Raw genomic sequence first — 16,015 nt, forward strand, 5'->3', positions numbered from 1 at the left:
AACTTGAGCGCCTCAACTTGAGCGCTTCAACTTGAGCGCCTCAACTTGAGCGACTCAACTTGAGCGACTCAACTTGAGCGACTCAACTTGAGCGCCTCAACTTGAGCGCCTCAACTTGAGCGCTTCGTTTTGAGCGCTTCATCCCATCCTTCATTTCGTGAGTTTCAACTTACGAAGCTGTGCTACGGCAGACAAACGTAAACATCGCGTCGGTGGGTTTTTTGGCGCGGAGGCCCGGCGGAAGCCGGTTGTATTTTTTTGGATCATCTCGCGATTGCGAACTACCCGCGGACGTCCTCCGCGTCATCGGCGCGGACAAATCGAGAGTCCGACTCGATTTGGACCGTGTGACGGCGGCGCACGACGGCCTACCCTTCTGTGCGAGCGACGGCGGTGGCTACGCCGGCCAATTCGCGTTCGCTGCGGTCGACGCGGCATTAATCGGGGGCGGCCGCTGGATTCGAACCGCCGCGACACCCACCGGCACTCCGCCTCTGCCTCTCGAGGAGCTCCTAAGGGGCCGCGTCAAAACGCCTGGAGCCAGCCTTGCCGCGCGTTATCTCCTGGAGGCCCGATGTCTCTCCGTCCGAAGGGATTCGTACTTGCGTCAAATGCACAAACGCGGCATTTAGCAGGGCGGCCACACCATTCGAACCGCGAGCCTCTGCACCGCCCCCTTACGGGCTCCATTCATAGTGGCCGTGCCGGAGACGCCAGCGTGAGATCCTCCGGTGAAGGTTCTCACGCGGCTGTCTCGGCGTTTTCAATGCCCGGGTGGAGAGGTGGGGGGGGGGGGGGTGTACTTAATCGGTATCCCAGACACTGACACCACCACCGCGTCAATCAAGGAGCTTGCAGTGGCCGTGTCAGACACTGAGCCAGCGTTGCTGATACGCTCCACGTGCCATCTCTAGGGGCCCGGTGTCGACTTGGAGGCACAAGGCGGCATTAATCGGGGCGGCCGCCGCACTCGGAACCGCGCGCGGTTCCAGCGAGTCGGGCGGCGAACGCGCTAGCGCCGGGATGCGTCACACCCCCCCCACGGCGTCACCCTCTTGAGGGCTTCATTCACAATGGCCGTGTCGGGGACACCGCCGAGACGCTCGGCTCAGGGTTCCGGCGTGGAGTGGTTGAGGGTGGGCCGGTGGGGGGTGGGGGGGGTGGTACATCACGGGCACCCCAGACACTGACACCAACACCGTGTCAATCGAGGAGCTCATAGGAGCCGTGTCAGACGCTGCTGAGACGTCTCGCGCGTAATCGCTTAGAGCCCCCCCCCACACCCCCCCCCCCCCATCTCCGATGTCTCATACTGCCAGCGCACAACGAGGTATTAAGGAGGGCGGCCACTGCAGCCTACCCCGAGCCTCTGCGTCGCCTCCTCAAGGGTTCCATTCATAGCGGCCGTGCCGGAGACGCCGCTGGGATCCTCGGGTCAGGGTTGTGACGTGCGTGCTGTCTCGCCGTTTTCACGGTCCTGGCGGAGGTAGGTTATAATCGTGGCCCCCAGACACGGACACGGCCGCCGCGCCAGTCTTAGGGGTTCAGGGCGACCGTGCCGGACGCCGAGAGCCAGCGTTTGCCGAAGCTTGCCGCCCGTAATCTCTAGAGGCCGGATGTCTCTCATTCTCTCTCTCTCTCTGAGCTCCCCGGGGTTGAGGGTCACGGCTGCACGCGAATGCCTCGTCGCCCCCTCCCCCGAGCGTTAGGCGTTTGCCGCGTCTGTTGTTGTTGTTGTCCTCGTTGATGCCGTAGCGATCGTTTACACGGGAAAAGCCCTGCCGAGTCCCGGAACTTTTGTTCAGGAGGGGCCTTGCCGAGGTTTTGCCAAGACCCCTCCCGGTTTGGCGAGTAGGGGCGGGGTGCGACGATTGCTGCTGCCGGCAGTTTTCGGCACAGCACGGGAGACATTGATGAACTCCTTGCTACTCACTGTGACAGGCTCCTCCTGCGTTACGCACCTTCGATAGAGCCGCGTGTTGGTGGACGGAAGGGTCGCATGCGGCTCGGGAGAGACGCCGTTTGGCCGCCGCTGATATATATTTATTTATCTTTGTAAACGCTACCCTGTAATGGAAGCCTCTGTCCGTACTAACGCAGCCGTGTGCGTGCGTGTGTGGGTAGCGGTGGCGTGGCGGTGAACCCGGCCACCCGGGTTCGATTCCCGCTCGCGGCCACCGCCCAGTGACGATTATCTGAACCGTTCCTGGACCCCCCCCCCCCCACTCGGTCGACTCAGCCTCAAACGAGCACCCGGCGCGGCGTGTAAACATCGCCACTGGAGAGACAAAGGTGGCCGGGGCGAGGTTTTGGCCACCCACCCACTCGTGCGCCGTGCCGGCCTTCAAGGGCGCTTGCCCCCAACAGCCTGTTGAGCCTCTACGGGGGATCTTTGTCTTTGTTCCGCAGCCTCCCATCGAGCCGCGGATCGTGCATGAAGGAGACACCTCCAACTTTGAGAGCTACCCTCCCGAAGACCCCAAAAAGATTCCTCCCTCCCTGTGCACCAAGGACCTGGAGCCCTTCAAGAACTTCTGAGCCCCCCCCCCCTCCACTGTCGTTGGGACGGGGGGGGGGGCTCGCGCTTCGAGGTACCGTCACTCGCTCACAACTCCACGACACGACGACTCGATGATTTGATGATTTTATAACCCAAAGACTCGATGATTCCAAGATTTTATGGCTTGACGACTCGATGATTTGAAGATTTTACGATCCGACGACTCGATCATTCCAAGATTTAATGACCCGATGACTCGACCTGGTAACCCGACGAATCGATGATTTCACGACCTCCTGCATACCAGGCGAGGTAGTTAACATCTCCAAGCCACCATGGTGATGATGATGGTGAGAGAGAGAGAGAGACCATTCTCACTCCAGATATACAACAGCAGGCGCCAGGGTCGGGATCGAACCCACGACCTCCTGCACACCAGGCGAGGTAGTCAACATCTCGGCTGCTAAAATCCGGCTGCGTGGGAATCGTTTCCCCACTTACAGCGGCGGATTGAGCCGAAACGAAAGGAGCCCACGGCGGCACCTCGAGACGCGTGTGCACGCCACGCGACGATTCAATCGTTCCTGGCCGTGTCGGGCGGCGGAGGGTCTGACCGTCACGCAAGCATCTCGCCCGGCCGCGCCCGGCCGCCACCGTGCGCCTGGTGGCGGAGTCGAACCCGTGGCCTCGGCGCCGCCGGGGCCGACGAAGCCGTTTGGCCACGTCGACGGGCCCCGAGCGTTCGTGTCGCTCGCACGCCCTCGCTTCTCGCCTCCTCCTCCTCCTCCTCCTCCTCGCGCGGCGTTGTCAGTGCCCGCAACAGCGTCGGTTGTTGTGGGGGTTGGAGTGGCGGGTGCTGTGACCAACGTTTGCACAGCTGTCAGGCCCAAAGTGATGCTTAGGAATTCTTTTTGCGGGGGGAAAGCGCCCGCCGGTTTGTTTTTTTGTATTCACTCGGAGGGTCTTCTTCCGGTGGAAACTTAACGATCTCCCGTTGCAGCCGTTAACAGGCTCGTTGGGGCAAGCGCTGCCAGCGAGTAGCAAGCTGTGAGGGCCGGCTCTGTGGCACACGAGGGGGTGGGTGTGGCCAACGCCACGGGCCCGGCCGCCTTTGTCTCCCGAGCGGCGACGTTTACTACACACCGCAACCAGGTACTCATTTGAGGCTCGGTGGACCTCGGGGAAAGGCCCATGACCCGTTCAGATATAGTCGTGCCTGGTGCCGTGCGTGAACGTCGGCAATGGGGGAGACGGAAACAGAACAAAGGTAGAGATCATCCGTTTAGTTTGTAGGGGCACGTGCTGTTGGGAAGCGTTTATTCAAGCCGGAAATTAAATCTGCGATGCTAATGGTAAATTTATTTAACTGACTGCTGCGGTCTTGACCCGGTGACCTGGGTACAATGCCCAGTTTTGTTTTTGTTTTCTGACAACGGCTGCATATATTTGGAGCCTGCGTGTCTCTCTCTCTCTCTCTCTCCCCGTGGTCGCGTGGATTTTTCTCCGGGTCCTCCGGTTTTTCCCCTCCACTTTGAGAGTCCACGTGGCGCGTTCAGGAGCATTTCGAGCGACGTGCAAGCCGCCAGCCTCGTCGAGCTATCGATTGCGATGGTCCGGTCGCTTCCCGTCGAAAGAGCGGCGTAGCTCAGTGTGGGGGGGGGGGGGTTAGGGGGGTGGGGGGGGGGGTGGGGGGGCCTTTTACCTGGGAAAATAAAAACAATTGCTTTAGTTTAGTTGGGAGTTGAAGTGATGTTCCACAATGGCGCCCGAGCATCGCCACGGGTACGAACGCTCCGCCATGGGAATTGCGAGCCCTGCTGAGCCATCCGGCTCCCTCTGGAATCGCGTCATCGGCGTCAACGGACAAATTCGTCCCCACGTAGTGCCCGCCCGCCCGCCCGCTTCATTTCAGTTTCCGAGCCGTTCCACGGGAAATCAAGAATCGGACCATTTATTTCTGTAGCAAAATAACAAATGTTTGACGTGCAACGGTAACGAAATGATCAAAACTAGGATATTTTCGTGGGGCATTTTATTTCGTTAATTGCGAATTTGAGGACATTGGGCCGGCGGGCACTCCCCGCCGCCGCGGGAATGGAATCTTCAGAATCAGTCTTTATAACTGGAGAAATCCGATGAGCTGTAAAGCTCTTTCCCCCCCCCCCCTCCCCCAAACTGTCCGGTTGAACGGCGACGGTGGCGACCTCCTTGCTCACGGAAGGTCCCTCCTCTCTTTCTCTCTCTCTCTTTCTCTCTTCGCCAGGTCCCAGGGAGGGGGACGACAGTTCCGCACTGCCAAGCCGGGGCGTCTCTGCTGCTGCTGGTGGCGGTGCTGGTGGTGGTGCTGGTGGTGGTGGTGCTACTGGTGCTGGTGCTACTGGTGCTGGTGGAAACTAATGGGCGGGTCAACAGGTCGGGAAGAGCAAAAGCGGCTGTCCCTCCGAGCTCCTCACGCTCCGTCCGCACCTCCAACGCCTCCTCGCCGTCTCTCTTCCGGAGACACAAGGCCCCCCCCCCCTCTACACCCCCCGCTACCCCCCCCCCCCGCTACCTTCCCCCCCGCTACCCCCCCCCCCGATACCACCCCTCCCCCATCCTGGGAACTTCTGTCGGCCGAGGCACGGCGGCCACGGCCAGAACCGAGTGAGCGCAGTGGCGACGACGGTGTCGCCGCGCGGCCCCCCCACGTGGCACGGGGCGGCCTCTCACCTCAAACACCCCGCCAGCCCCCCACTCAGCCCCCCAACTCACCCTCCCCAACAACTCACCCCTCCCCCCCCACTCCCCAACAACTCACCCCCAACCGCACTCTCCTTCCCCTACGCCGCTTAGGTGGAATAAGCCTAAAGGAAAAAAATGAAAATCGTGGGGGGGGGGGGGGGTGCGTACTGGGGGGGGGGGTGGTAGGGCGAGAGTGGCATGGGGCGGTGGGGGTACGGGGGGTGCAGGGGGTGGGGGTCGTAAGCGCGTACCCTGCTGACGCCCGCCGGTCGCTGACGCCGTCCCTCACTTTGCTTGGATGATGAAGGTGAAGAGGGCGTGGTTTTAGAGCGGGTGGGTGAGTGTGTGAGTGGGTGGATGGGTGAGTGTCTGGATGGGTGAGTGGGTTGATGGGTGAGTGGGTGGATGGGTGAGTGGGTGGGTGGGCGTGTGAGTGGGTGGGTGAGTGGGTGGATGGGTGAGTGGGTGGGTGGGTGGGTGAGTGGGTGGGTGTGTGGATGGGTGAGTGGGTGGGTGGGTGAGTGGGTGGGTGTGTGGATGGGTGAGTGGGTGGGCGTGTGAGTGGGCATGTGAGTGGGTGGATGGGTGAGTGGGTGGGTGAGTGTGTGGATGGGTGAGTGGATGAGCGTGTGAGTGGGTAGGTGAGTGGGTGGGTGAGTGTGTGGATGGGTGAGTGGGTGGGTGGGTGAGTGGGTGGGTGGGTGAGTGGGTGTGTGGATGGGTGAGTGGGTGGGTGGGTGAGTGGGTGGGTGGGTGAGTGGGTGGGTGAGTGGGTGGGTGAGTGGGTGGGTGAGTGGGTGGGTGAGTGGGTGGGTGAGTGGGTGGGTGAGTGGGTGGGTGAGTGTGCGAGATTGCGTCCAAAGTTCCCGGGTGGCTTTCTGTCCGCTCCGTCGGTCCGCTCGGCGTTTTCGCGCCTTCTAGTTCCGTGCCGGGCCGGGAGGGGAGGGTGGGTGGGGGGGGTAGCGAGTCGCCAGACTTTCCTGGACGTTCCAGAAGTGGGTGGTCAAAAAAGTTTTCGAAATCTCTTTTCAAGTCTTCCCGGAGCATTACAAGTCCAGTTGCTTATTAATGATAATGATGATTTCAACCACCAACGGATAGCTATCGTAACGGAACGTCTCTCGGGGGCCCGACACGCTATCCCCCCTCTCCTTGCCACGGTACGTTCCAGCACCAACGCCGCCCTTCCAACACCGCCACCACCGCCACCACCGCCACCACCGCCACCACCACCACCGCCATCGCCACCACCGCCGCATCTCGTCGCTACCAATGCTTTCTCGACCTCCGCCACATTCCGAAGATCTTCCCCCGACCGCAGCGTCCCACCCACTTCCTCCTCGGCTCGCACAGAGAACCACGGATTTTCGAACCTAGGCCAATTGCACACTCATAATTGGAAACCCCCCCCCTCCCCCCCCGCTCTACTCAGCAGGACCCCCATGCCTGCGAAGACCCATGGACCCCACAACGGGAGAGACCCGCGTTTTTTTTTTTATTTGGCCCTAACATCCTCCCCCCCCCCCCCACACCGTCTGATTTCGTCCTTCCGTCGGCAGACTTGATGGAGGTCACTCCCAACGCTGTCTCGAACCCATCGGCCCTCCTGCCCCCACGCTGCCCAGTTGCACCTCGCGGCAGCGGGCAGCGGCAGCAGCGGCAAGCAGCAGTAGCAGCACCAGGCAGCAGCACCAGGCAGTAGCAGCACCAGGCATCAGTAGCAGCACCAGGCATCAGTAGCAGCACCAGGCAGCATCAGCAGCAGTAGCAGCACCAGGCAGCAGTAGCAGCACCAGACAGCAGCAGGCAGTAGCAGCACCAGGCAGCAGCACCAGGCAGTAGCAGCACCAGGCATCAGTAGCAGCACCAGGCATCAGTAGCAGCACCAGGCAGCATCAGCAGGCAGTAGCAGCACCAGGCATCAGTAGCAGCACCAGACAGCAGCAGGCAGCAGCAGTAGCAGCACCAGGCAGCAGCAGGCAGCAGCAGGCAGCTGCAGTAGCAGCACCAGGCAGCAGTAACAGCACCAGACAGCAGCAGCACCAGGCAGCAGAAGTAGCATCAGCAGGCAGCTGCAGTAGCAGCACCAGGCAGCAGTATCAGCAGGCAGCTGCAGTAGCAGCAGCCCCTCCTACTTCTGCGAAAACTTGGCAGGACCCTCTTGGCAAACGAGTCTCGAGACTCGGGAGAGGCTTTCCTGAGTAACCGAGCGTAAATACATTTTTTAATAGTATCTGTATATATGTGTCACATGACCCGCAAGCTTTTTTTTTTTAGCGCAGGAGCCAGTATCTGCAAAGTGTGAGGGTCGCCGCGTCCCGCTGATCTGTCGATGCAGGAGAGATTTTTTTTATTTAATTTTAGAAAATAATGATGAATATTGCTGACGCTCGTTCGATTCATTTCTTTTATCCCTGCCCCCTTGTCCTGAAAGTATAAAAAAAAAATTGTCCGCGGTAAAAAAATGTTCACGTTGCGTTCAGAAACACGGAACACAGTGGCAAGGAGGCGGGGGGGGGGGGCGCTGATGTTCCGTGTCGGAGAGGAGTCACCACGCCGCTGACATTCTGAGACCTAAGTTCTATTCACGGCCCGCTCCGTACCCCACCGTACTGTTCACGAGTATTGAACTTTGGTTCTCCGTTGTAAAGTTCTACCGGCACGCACGCACGCACGCCTTCGACAGCCGTGACCGGACCTGACCAAAAGCAATTCAAAGATATCTGTCTTTGGAATATGAACGATCAATTATTAACCACTACTACCACTGCTGTGCCACCACTACGGTATTGGGCCCACGTCCTCCTGCGGCGACGCGACGACGTGGCGGTGTTATCGTTGCCGCACTTTTGTGGCCGCGAACGCGCACGAGTCGCAGGCCGCCCGCCGCCCGCTCGGCTCTCTTTGCCGCCTTGCCGCCGTCACGAGCAGCCGCTGCCTCCCGCGTCGGGAAGGCGCCACCCATGAGCGCGAGCGTTTGCGAGCCCCCCACCCCACTCCCCCCCCCCCCCACCCCGAGCGGCCGGCGACGAGTTCCAAAAAAGTTTCGCGCCCCCCCCCTCCTCCCTGGTGTGACGCGGCGGTTGCGTTCACGTCTCTCTCTCTTTTTTTTGGTTTCCTCGGCGCGAGACGCGGCTCTTCCGATTGTTCTGGCGCACCGCGTTACGGCGTGGATGCGCAACGCGATTTCCGGGGCAATCGAGGGCGAGCTGCTTGCTTGCGCTGCGCGGCCCGAGCGGTGACAGTGACGCGGTGACGCGGAGATTTGTACGGCGTCTCACCGCGCAGGGTCATGCGTGGCCGTCGCGGTGGTCGTGGTGGTAGCACGTCGTGTCTCGCCAAGCTTCATCATCAGCCACGTTGTTTGCGGGGGGGGGGGGGGATATCGTCCTTAGCTTGGACGCGGCACTCTTACAGGAGCGCATCTACTGCCACCGTCACCACCACCGCCACTACCACCATCGCCACCACTACCACCACCGCCACCGCCGCCGCCACCGCCACCACCACCACTACCACCACCGTCACCGCCGCCACCGCCGCCGCCACCACCACCACTATCGCCACCACCGCAACTACCACCACCATCACCACCACTGCCGCCACCACCACCACTGCCGCTACTACCACCAGGAGCGGCCCCGTTAAGCTCATGGCTTCACAAGCAGACGCCCCGTTGAGGCGGACCTTCCAAATGTCTTCCCGGGGTGGGGGGGTGGGGGGCAGCGCTCCCTCCCCCCCCCCCAAACGGCGGCGTTTTTCGCCCTTGCCGTCAAAACCGCGGCTCGGTGTCACGGGGGGAGCGGGCGCAGCTCGCGACGGTCGCCCGCTGCTCGCTTTGACGCGACCGGGAGGCGATTCACAATTGTTGTCATTATTTATTATTTTTATTCTTAACATTTTTACTTCCCCACTGGCGGGGAGCGAACGATCGACACCGAATGTCCCCTCCCCATCCTCCACCACCCCCCCCCCTTCCCCCGGGGCTAAGCGGCGGCGCTCGACTTGACGGAGTCTCGAACGTGCGACTCGAACTTTGCCGAGCGGCGAATCACAAAAACAATGCAAACCCGAGAAGCAAAATTTTTTGTTGTTATTTTTTTTCCCTTCCCCCCCCCCCCCCCCTGCGTCGTCGGCATGGGGGGAACGCACCCGGGGGGAGGCGACGTTTGATTGGATTTCGTGGAGTTATTGTTCAGGGGCCATCTGTTGAGTAGGTACGCAGAAATACGTCAAAGCTGGACCCCTCCCCCCGATCCCTGTACGCAACGCGTACTTTCTACACCACCCCCCCTCCCCCCACCTGCGTACGTACGCCTGACGCACCCACCCCACCCCCCCCCCCTTAGAATCCTACAGAGCGGCCGATATTTAATCCACGCGGAAACGATCAAGGATTCATAATATTAACGTGTTTAAGCAAACAAGATAGTCCACCGCCGGACTCTCTGACTCATTTGAAGGCCAATGTAGACAAATTATTGTCGAGGCTTCACCCCCCCCACCCGTTTCCTATGCGTACATTGTCAGTAGATCCCCCCCCCCCCATACGCAAGCGTACGCATTTGGGTTAACCCCCCTCTCCCCCTCCATGCGTACGTACTAAATGGATGGCCCCTAACCGGTTGTTTCCCACCCAATTACAACAAAGCACACTGAAGTAACGGGAGAGAGGGGTGGGGTGATGCGGGCGAATACCGTGCCAGGAACGGTACCCGTTGAGAACGGACGCGGGATATCCGCGCGGAACGGAACGCGATCGCGATCGTGCCGCGGTTGTGCCGTCCTGCCGTGTTGCCGTCGCTCGCTGGTTTCCCGGCACCCGGAGGAGGGGCCCCCGAGCGCATCGCTTGCGGAACGTCGGGACGCGGTGCTCGAACGGGGCGCCGGCGTGCAAGCCCGGAAGATGCATAAGGACGAAGGAATGAGGTTCGGAACAGAACAGAGTTGTTTTAAGAGTAGAACAGACAAGGATCAGAAGAGAACTAAATTGGTTAGGAGAACAGAATTCGTTCAGAGCAGCATTTGTTCGGAACAGAACAGAATTTGTTCAAAGCAGAACAGAATTGGTTCAGAACAGAATTGGTTCGGAACAGAATTGCTTTAGAACAGAATTGCTTCGGAACAGAATTGCTTCGGAACAGAATTGCTTCGGAACAGGACAGAATTGCTTCGGAACAGGACAGAATTGGTTCGGAACTGCACGGCGCCTACCATAATCATTCGCCTTCTGTAAAAATCGAACACAGGCAAACTGTGCGATGTAAATTTTATTTTCTAAGACCGCACGTCCTTTTCTGTCAAGTCCGCACAAAACAAGCTCGCAATATCGCGTACGTCTTCCTGAGCTCTTCACGGACCGTCTTCGTTTTCGCAAATCGCTCAATGAATTTTTACCTGCGGTGTTCGTCGCTGATGTGTACATGTTTGCTTGGGTAAAGTAACAAAAAAAAACTAAATACGTATTTAAGAAAGTTTTCAAAGAGAGTGAAGAAGAGTAATAAGTTCAACTTTTAATTTATGGCGCTTTTAAGAATTTTATATCGAGAGACGTATTGTTTAAACTTCTCTCTTCCAAGAGTTTAGTGTTATTACTGCAGAGTGGTTAGTATGCGTGTATGTCCGTATGTTGAACTTCTTTCGCGCCGTACGTTGCCGACTGTGCTGATCGGAGGTGCGGGGGAAGAACAACAAACTATGGGTCTCTGTGTGAGTCTGTGGGTCTCTGTGTGAGTCTGTGGCTCTCTATGTGAGTATGTGGCTCTCTATGTGAGTCTATGGGTCTCTGTGTGAGTCTGTGGGTCTCTGTGTGAGTCTGTGGCTCTCTGTGTGAGTCTGTGGCTCTCTATGTGAGTCTATAGGTCTCTGTGTGAGTCTATGGGTCTCTGCGTGAGTCTATGGGTCTCTGCGTGAGTCTATGGGTTGCTGTGTGAGTCTATGGGTCTCTGTGTGAGTATATGGGTCTCTATGTGAGTTTGTGACTCTCTGTGTGAGTCTGGGTCTCTTTGTGAGTCTATGGGTCTCTGGGTGAGTTTGTGGGTCTATACGTGAGTCTATGGGTCTCTGCGTGAGTCTATGGGTCTTTGTGTGAGTCTATGGGTCTCTGCGTGAGTCTATGTATGTTGAACTTCTTTTGCACCCTACGTAGGCAACCGAGCTAATCGGAGGTGCGGGGGAAGGACAACAAACTAAGCACAAAAAGCAGTTTCTAAAGAAACGAGTTTGTCAATCTAGATTTAAAGTGCACAGTTCCCAATGGCTTCCTTATATTGGAAGGAAGAGAGCGTTCCAGACGGCTGCAGAAGCGCGTCTGAAAGCGCCGTGGTGATCGCCATCTTTGTTCGCTGCTGCTGCTGCTGCGAGGACGACGAGTTCACGTGATGATGACGTGATGATGACGTGATGACGACGTGATGATGACGTGATGATGACGTGATGACGACGTGATGACGACGTGATGATGACGTGATGACGACGTGATGATGACGTGATGACGACGTGATGATGACGTGATGACGACGTGATGACGATGGTTTATCGCTCCTTGATGAGATGGGCGAGGTACCGCGGTCCATTTGTGGCGAGCGCTTTGTGTGCCTCACGAGTGCGACCTTAGGACGCGAAGCGATAAGCGGTGTGTCGATCGTTAATGTCGTCATCACTGTCACTATCATCGTCGTCGTCGTCATCACGGTCGTTAATGTCACCGTCACTGTCGTCGTCGTCACGGTCGTTAATGTCACCGTCACTATCATCGTCGTCATCACGGTCGTTAATGTCACCGTCACTATCGTCGTCGTCATCACGGTCGTTAATGTCACCGTCACTATCGTCGTCGTCGTCGTCATCACGGTCGTTAATGTCACCGTCACTATCGTCGTCGTCGTCGTCACGGTCGTATGTCACCGTCACTATCGTCGTCGTCGTCGTCATCACGGTCGTTAATGTCACCGTCACTATCATCGTCGTCGTCATCACGGTCATTAATGTCACCGTCACTATCGTCGTCGTCGTCATCACGGTCGTTAATGTCACCGTCACTATCATCGTCGTCGGCATCGCTTATTAATGTCATCACTGTAATCATCGCTATCACGACCACACTCGTCATCACCATCATCGCCGCAGCCATCGTCAGCATGGGATGCGTGGAGCCTTTCTTGATCCCCCATCCAAAATATCCCCCGGTCTCGCTGCCTAAACCACCGCGCGCTCCCGGCCGACGCCGCTCCATCGCCGCTCGACAATCTCCCGCAGCCGAGAGTCGCCAGACACGACGGAAGCATGCACTGCACCGTGGCCCAAACCACGTCTACCAACGCTGAAACAACACGCTACCTTCGAATGTGCTCAATTGGCATCACGCATAGCAGCAGCAGCAGCAGTAACAGCGTTCCAGACGGCTACAAGCCACCTTTTCTGACGAGTTAGTCGCGAGGCTTTCCTGCATGAGCGAAGGTCTTCCTCGCTGTCGTCAACCCGCGATCCGCCCGCTCCGAATGCAGCGTCAGCGAATTGCCCGTCGGTCCCTTCGCCCCCCCTCGGTGGCGTCGCGTCGCGAGATGACGACGACCTCAAACACCGCGGCGTCCGATGTATTTCTTTGTACCAAAAAAAAAAATGCGCGCGTGTTAACCTCCAACAACAGCAGCAGCAGCAGCAACGGTCACGTTAACTACGACGGCCACCAGCTTTCACGACGGGTATTACTAGGGCACACGGTCCGTCGTCGTGACCCCGTCTCCCCGCTCGCGAGGTTGCCAATCGCGGGTTCGGGCACAGGTCCTCGAATGTTCACGAATCCACTATTCCGTTCACTTTTCCTTTGCCGGCGATAAGCACGCGCATGGAGTTTGACACGTCGTCGTGGTTGTTGTCGTAGTAGTTGGGCTTTCGCGACAATTTTTGTTCACGATAAAAGTGTCCTTTGGGTGAGGTCGCGTAAATAAACAAATGTGTCTTTAAACCCGCCACCAAACAGGCACGATTTAGTAAGGTTTGTGACGTCAACAGAACGTGCACTAAGCGGTTGTGTGTTGGAGTGTTAACCCAATTAGTTACTACTACTACAGCACTAACCGGTTGTGTGTTGGAGAGTTAACCCAATTAGTTACTACTACAGCACTAACCGGTTGTGTGTTGGAGTGTTAACCCAATTAGTTACTACTACAGCACTAACAGGTTGTGTGTTGGAGTGTTAACCCAATTAGTTACTACTACAGCACTAACCGGTTGTGTGTTGGAGATTAAACCCAACTAGTTACTACTACAGCACACTAATTGTCAAGCTTTAAATCGAAATTTGTCACGTGTTGTTCACGCGACAAACCTTTACTCATTGGCTGTGTCGGGTGGTGGTGTTGGTGGTGGTGGCGGGTTTAACGGCACGACATTTATATATTTTACGCGATCTGACCCAACAAACAGAACCTCTTATTACGGATAATATCGGCACGCCCTTAGACTACTATTACCCCGTGTTAAACTGATGGTTAGGAATGCACAGGATCGGCACGACACACACCGCCACACACGTTTTGTTTAAATGAACTTTAAAGGTAACTCGACGATAGTTCTAAACGATTTAACAGCGATATATATCAGCGTGCCCTCTGGGCAAAATCCACTGCTGGATGAAGGGCCTCCTTTCCCCGTGCGGCGTCGATCATGGGGATGGAGAGGTACGGCGGGGTGTGTTGATTATTTTATTTATTCATTAGTTCCACCCCCCTTTTGCTTTCAAACGCAGAGTCAGCCGCGCTTTTTGCCACAGGGTGCGGGTGTTCAGGTGCCCGCTCGCTGGCCCCCGGGGAGTCGAACTTGGGCCCCGCTGGGTCTGTAGCTGGGGTGCGAGTGGAGCGCTGCGCCGTTCCGCTAGAGCCTGACGACGCCTTTCAAGCAAAGCAACAAACAAAAAACAAACACGAGACAATCTGTGAACATCCACCGGACACCTTGTGGGGAAAAAAAAGAGCTTCACACCTCATCGGATTCCTCCAGTCACAATTGCTGACGTTGACGATTCCATTCCCGTGGTGGCGGGGAGTGCGCCGCTTGTGCAATGTCCTCATATCCGCAATTAAGCAAACCAAATATACCCCACGGAGATGTCCTAAATTTGGATCATTTCATTGCAAACGGGAGTTACCGTTTTACGTCATACGTTTGTTATTTTGCTCCAGATCCTTCACACACACACATACACACATTATATATGAATATATATATAGAATCCATAATATGGGCGTGTGTTTTTTTTGGGTTCGATTGCGCGAATATCAATGTGTCGTTAAACCCTCCACCAACACGATAACTTATTGAGGTTTGTCACGTAAACGTGGCCAATTCGTCACCAGCTCAGCACAACCGGTGTGTTGGAGAACAAATCGTTAAAACCCGCCACCACCCGACACAGCCAACTAGTAAGGGTTGTCACGTAAACAAAAACGTGGCCAATTCGTCACTAGTACAGCCACAACATTTACAAACTGAGTACGACGTTTCGCCAGTAATTACAACCAGCTTCATCAGGCGACAGCCAGAATTTTTATATATCTATATTGGTCGCGAAAGCCTACGTGTTAAACTATATATATCGATGACTGCCGATCGATCTCAAGCACGCAAAGTTTTACTGAAGGCTACGAACCGCTTCACGCCGCAACTGTGTTTTGGCAATGGGCTGTTGTTGTTGTTGTTACACGCTTCGGGCGGTCTCACGTGCGTGCATGTTACCCGGCTTTGATGCACAAAGCAGGCTGGGTTTATCGTAGGGAAATAAAAGAGCATAGGTCTGTACATTCTGTAAATTAAAACTCAGTTGGACTATTAAAGGCTGATCAAAGACGTGCACGCGTGTGTGTGTGTGTATGTGTGTCGATTCTCGCTCACAGTCAACATCGGCGACGGTTATCTAAACCGGTTCCTGGGCTTCCCCTAGGTCGACTCGGCCTCAAATGAGTACCTGGCGCGGTGTGTAAACATCGCCACCGGGAGAGACAAAGGCGGCCGGGCGTGGTGCTGGTCACCTCCACCCCGCTCGTGTACCACCAGCGCCGGCCTTCATAGGTGCTGCTCGCTAACAGCACTTGCCCCGACAATCCGTTTAGGCTATGCGGGTGATCTTTGTCCATACGTGGGGAGCGGTTGCGCAGTGGTTGGCGCTACGCTGCGCTTACGAACCAGGCGACCCGAAGTTCGATTCCCGCTCACGGCCACCAACACCAGTGATGATTACCTGAACCGGTCCTGGGCATCTCCTAGGTCGACTCAGCCTCAACTGTGTACCCCGATGGGATGTGTAAAAGCCGCCACATGGGGAGACAAAGGCGGCCGGGGCATGATGCTGGTCACCCACCCCCCTCGTGTACCACCAGCGCCGGCCTTCATAGGGTGCCACTCGCGAACAGCACTTGCCCCAACAGTTTGCTGAGGCTATACGGGGGATCTTTGCCTCGTGTGTCTGTATGTCCCCAGTGAACACGGAAGGCTGGGCTGTGCCCACAGTTCCAACCAAATGCCAACGTTGGCCACCAACGTGAGCAATGTTTGCTTGTGCCAACAGTTCCAACCAAAGTAAAGTCACGTAGGTATCAAATAAAATAAATCACGACGTTCCGATCGCAACACGAGCAAGCGGTCGTCCTCAGGCGGAAAAAAATATAATCCAGCGTTGGAAACTGCTGAACCAGCGAGAGAGCAGCTACAACAAGGAGGCTATATACGTGGCGATGGGCAAGCAAGCGGGGTCTGAGCTGGAAAGGAAATTCCATCCACGGACGCAAGCACCTCAGT

The 16,015-nt window shown here is 56.9% G+C and overlaps 1 protein-coding gene and 1 long non-coding RNA gene across 2 annotated transcripts in view; both read left to right on the plus strand.

Annotated features, from left to right (window-relative positions):
* Positions 1-5,032, plus strand: part of LOC116956326 (cAMP-dependent protein kinase catalytic subunit PRKX-like) — a 107,096-nt gene extending 102,064 nt beyond the window's left edge. Inside the window, exons 5-6 of the mRNA XM_076054111.1 lie at positions 2,410-2,591; positions 4,764-5,032. Of these exons, the coding sequence (XP_075910226.1) occupies positions 2,410-2,538 (129 nt within the window). The 3' untranslated portion in view covers positions 2,539-2,591; positions 4,764-5,032. The remainder of the gene's footprint in view (positions 1-2,409; positions 2,592-4,763) is intronic.
* A 930-nt stretch (positions 5,033-5,962) lies between these two features.
* LOC142906412 (uncharacterized) lies at positions 5,963-15,067 on the plus strand. The gene is made up of 2 exons (XR_012930227.1): positions 5,963-6,903; positions 6,999-15,067. It is a non-coding gene; the product is annotated as an uncharacterized LOC142906412 (long non-coding RNA).
* Positions 15,068-16,015: the final 948 nt, after the last annotated feature.

Source organism: Petromyzon marinus, chromosome 64, assembly GCF_048934315.1.
Source record: "Petromyzon marinus isolate PM22_M1 ecotype Great Lakes invasive population chromosome 64, UKy_Petmar_22M1.pri1.0, whole genome shotgun sequence".
Taxonomy (NCBI): domain Eukaryota; kingdom Metazoa; phylum Chordata; class Hyperoartia; order Petromyzontiformes; family Petromyzontidae; genus Petromyzon; species Petromyzon marinus.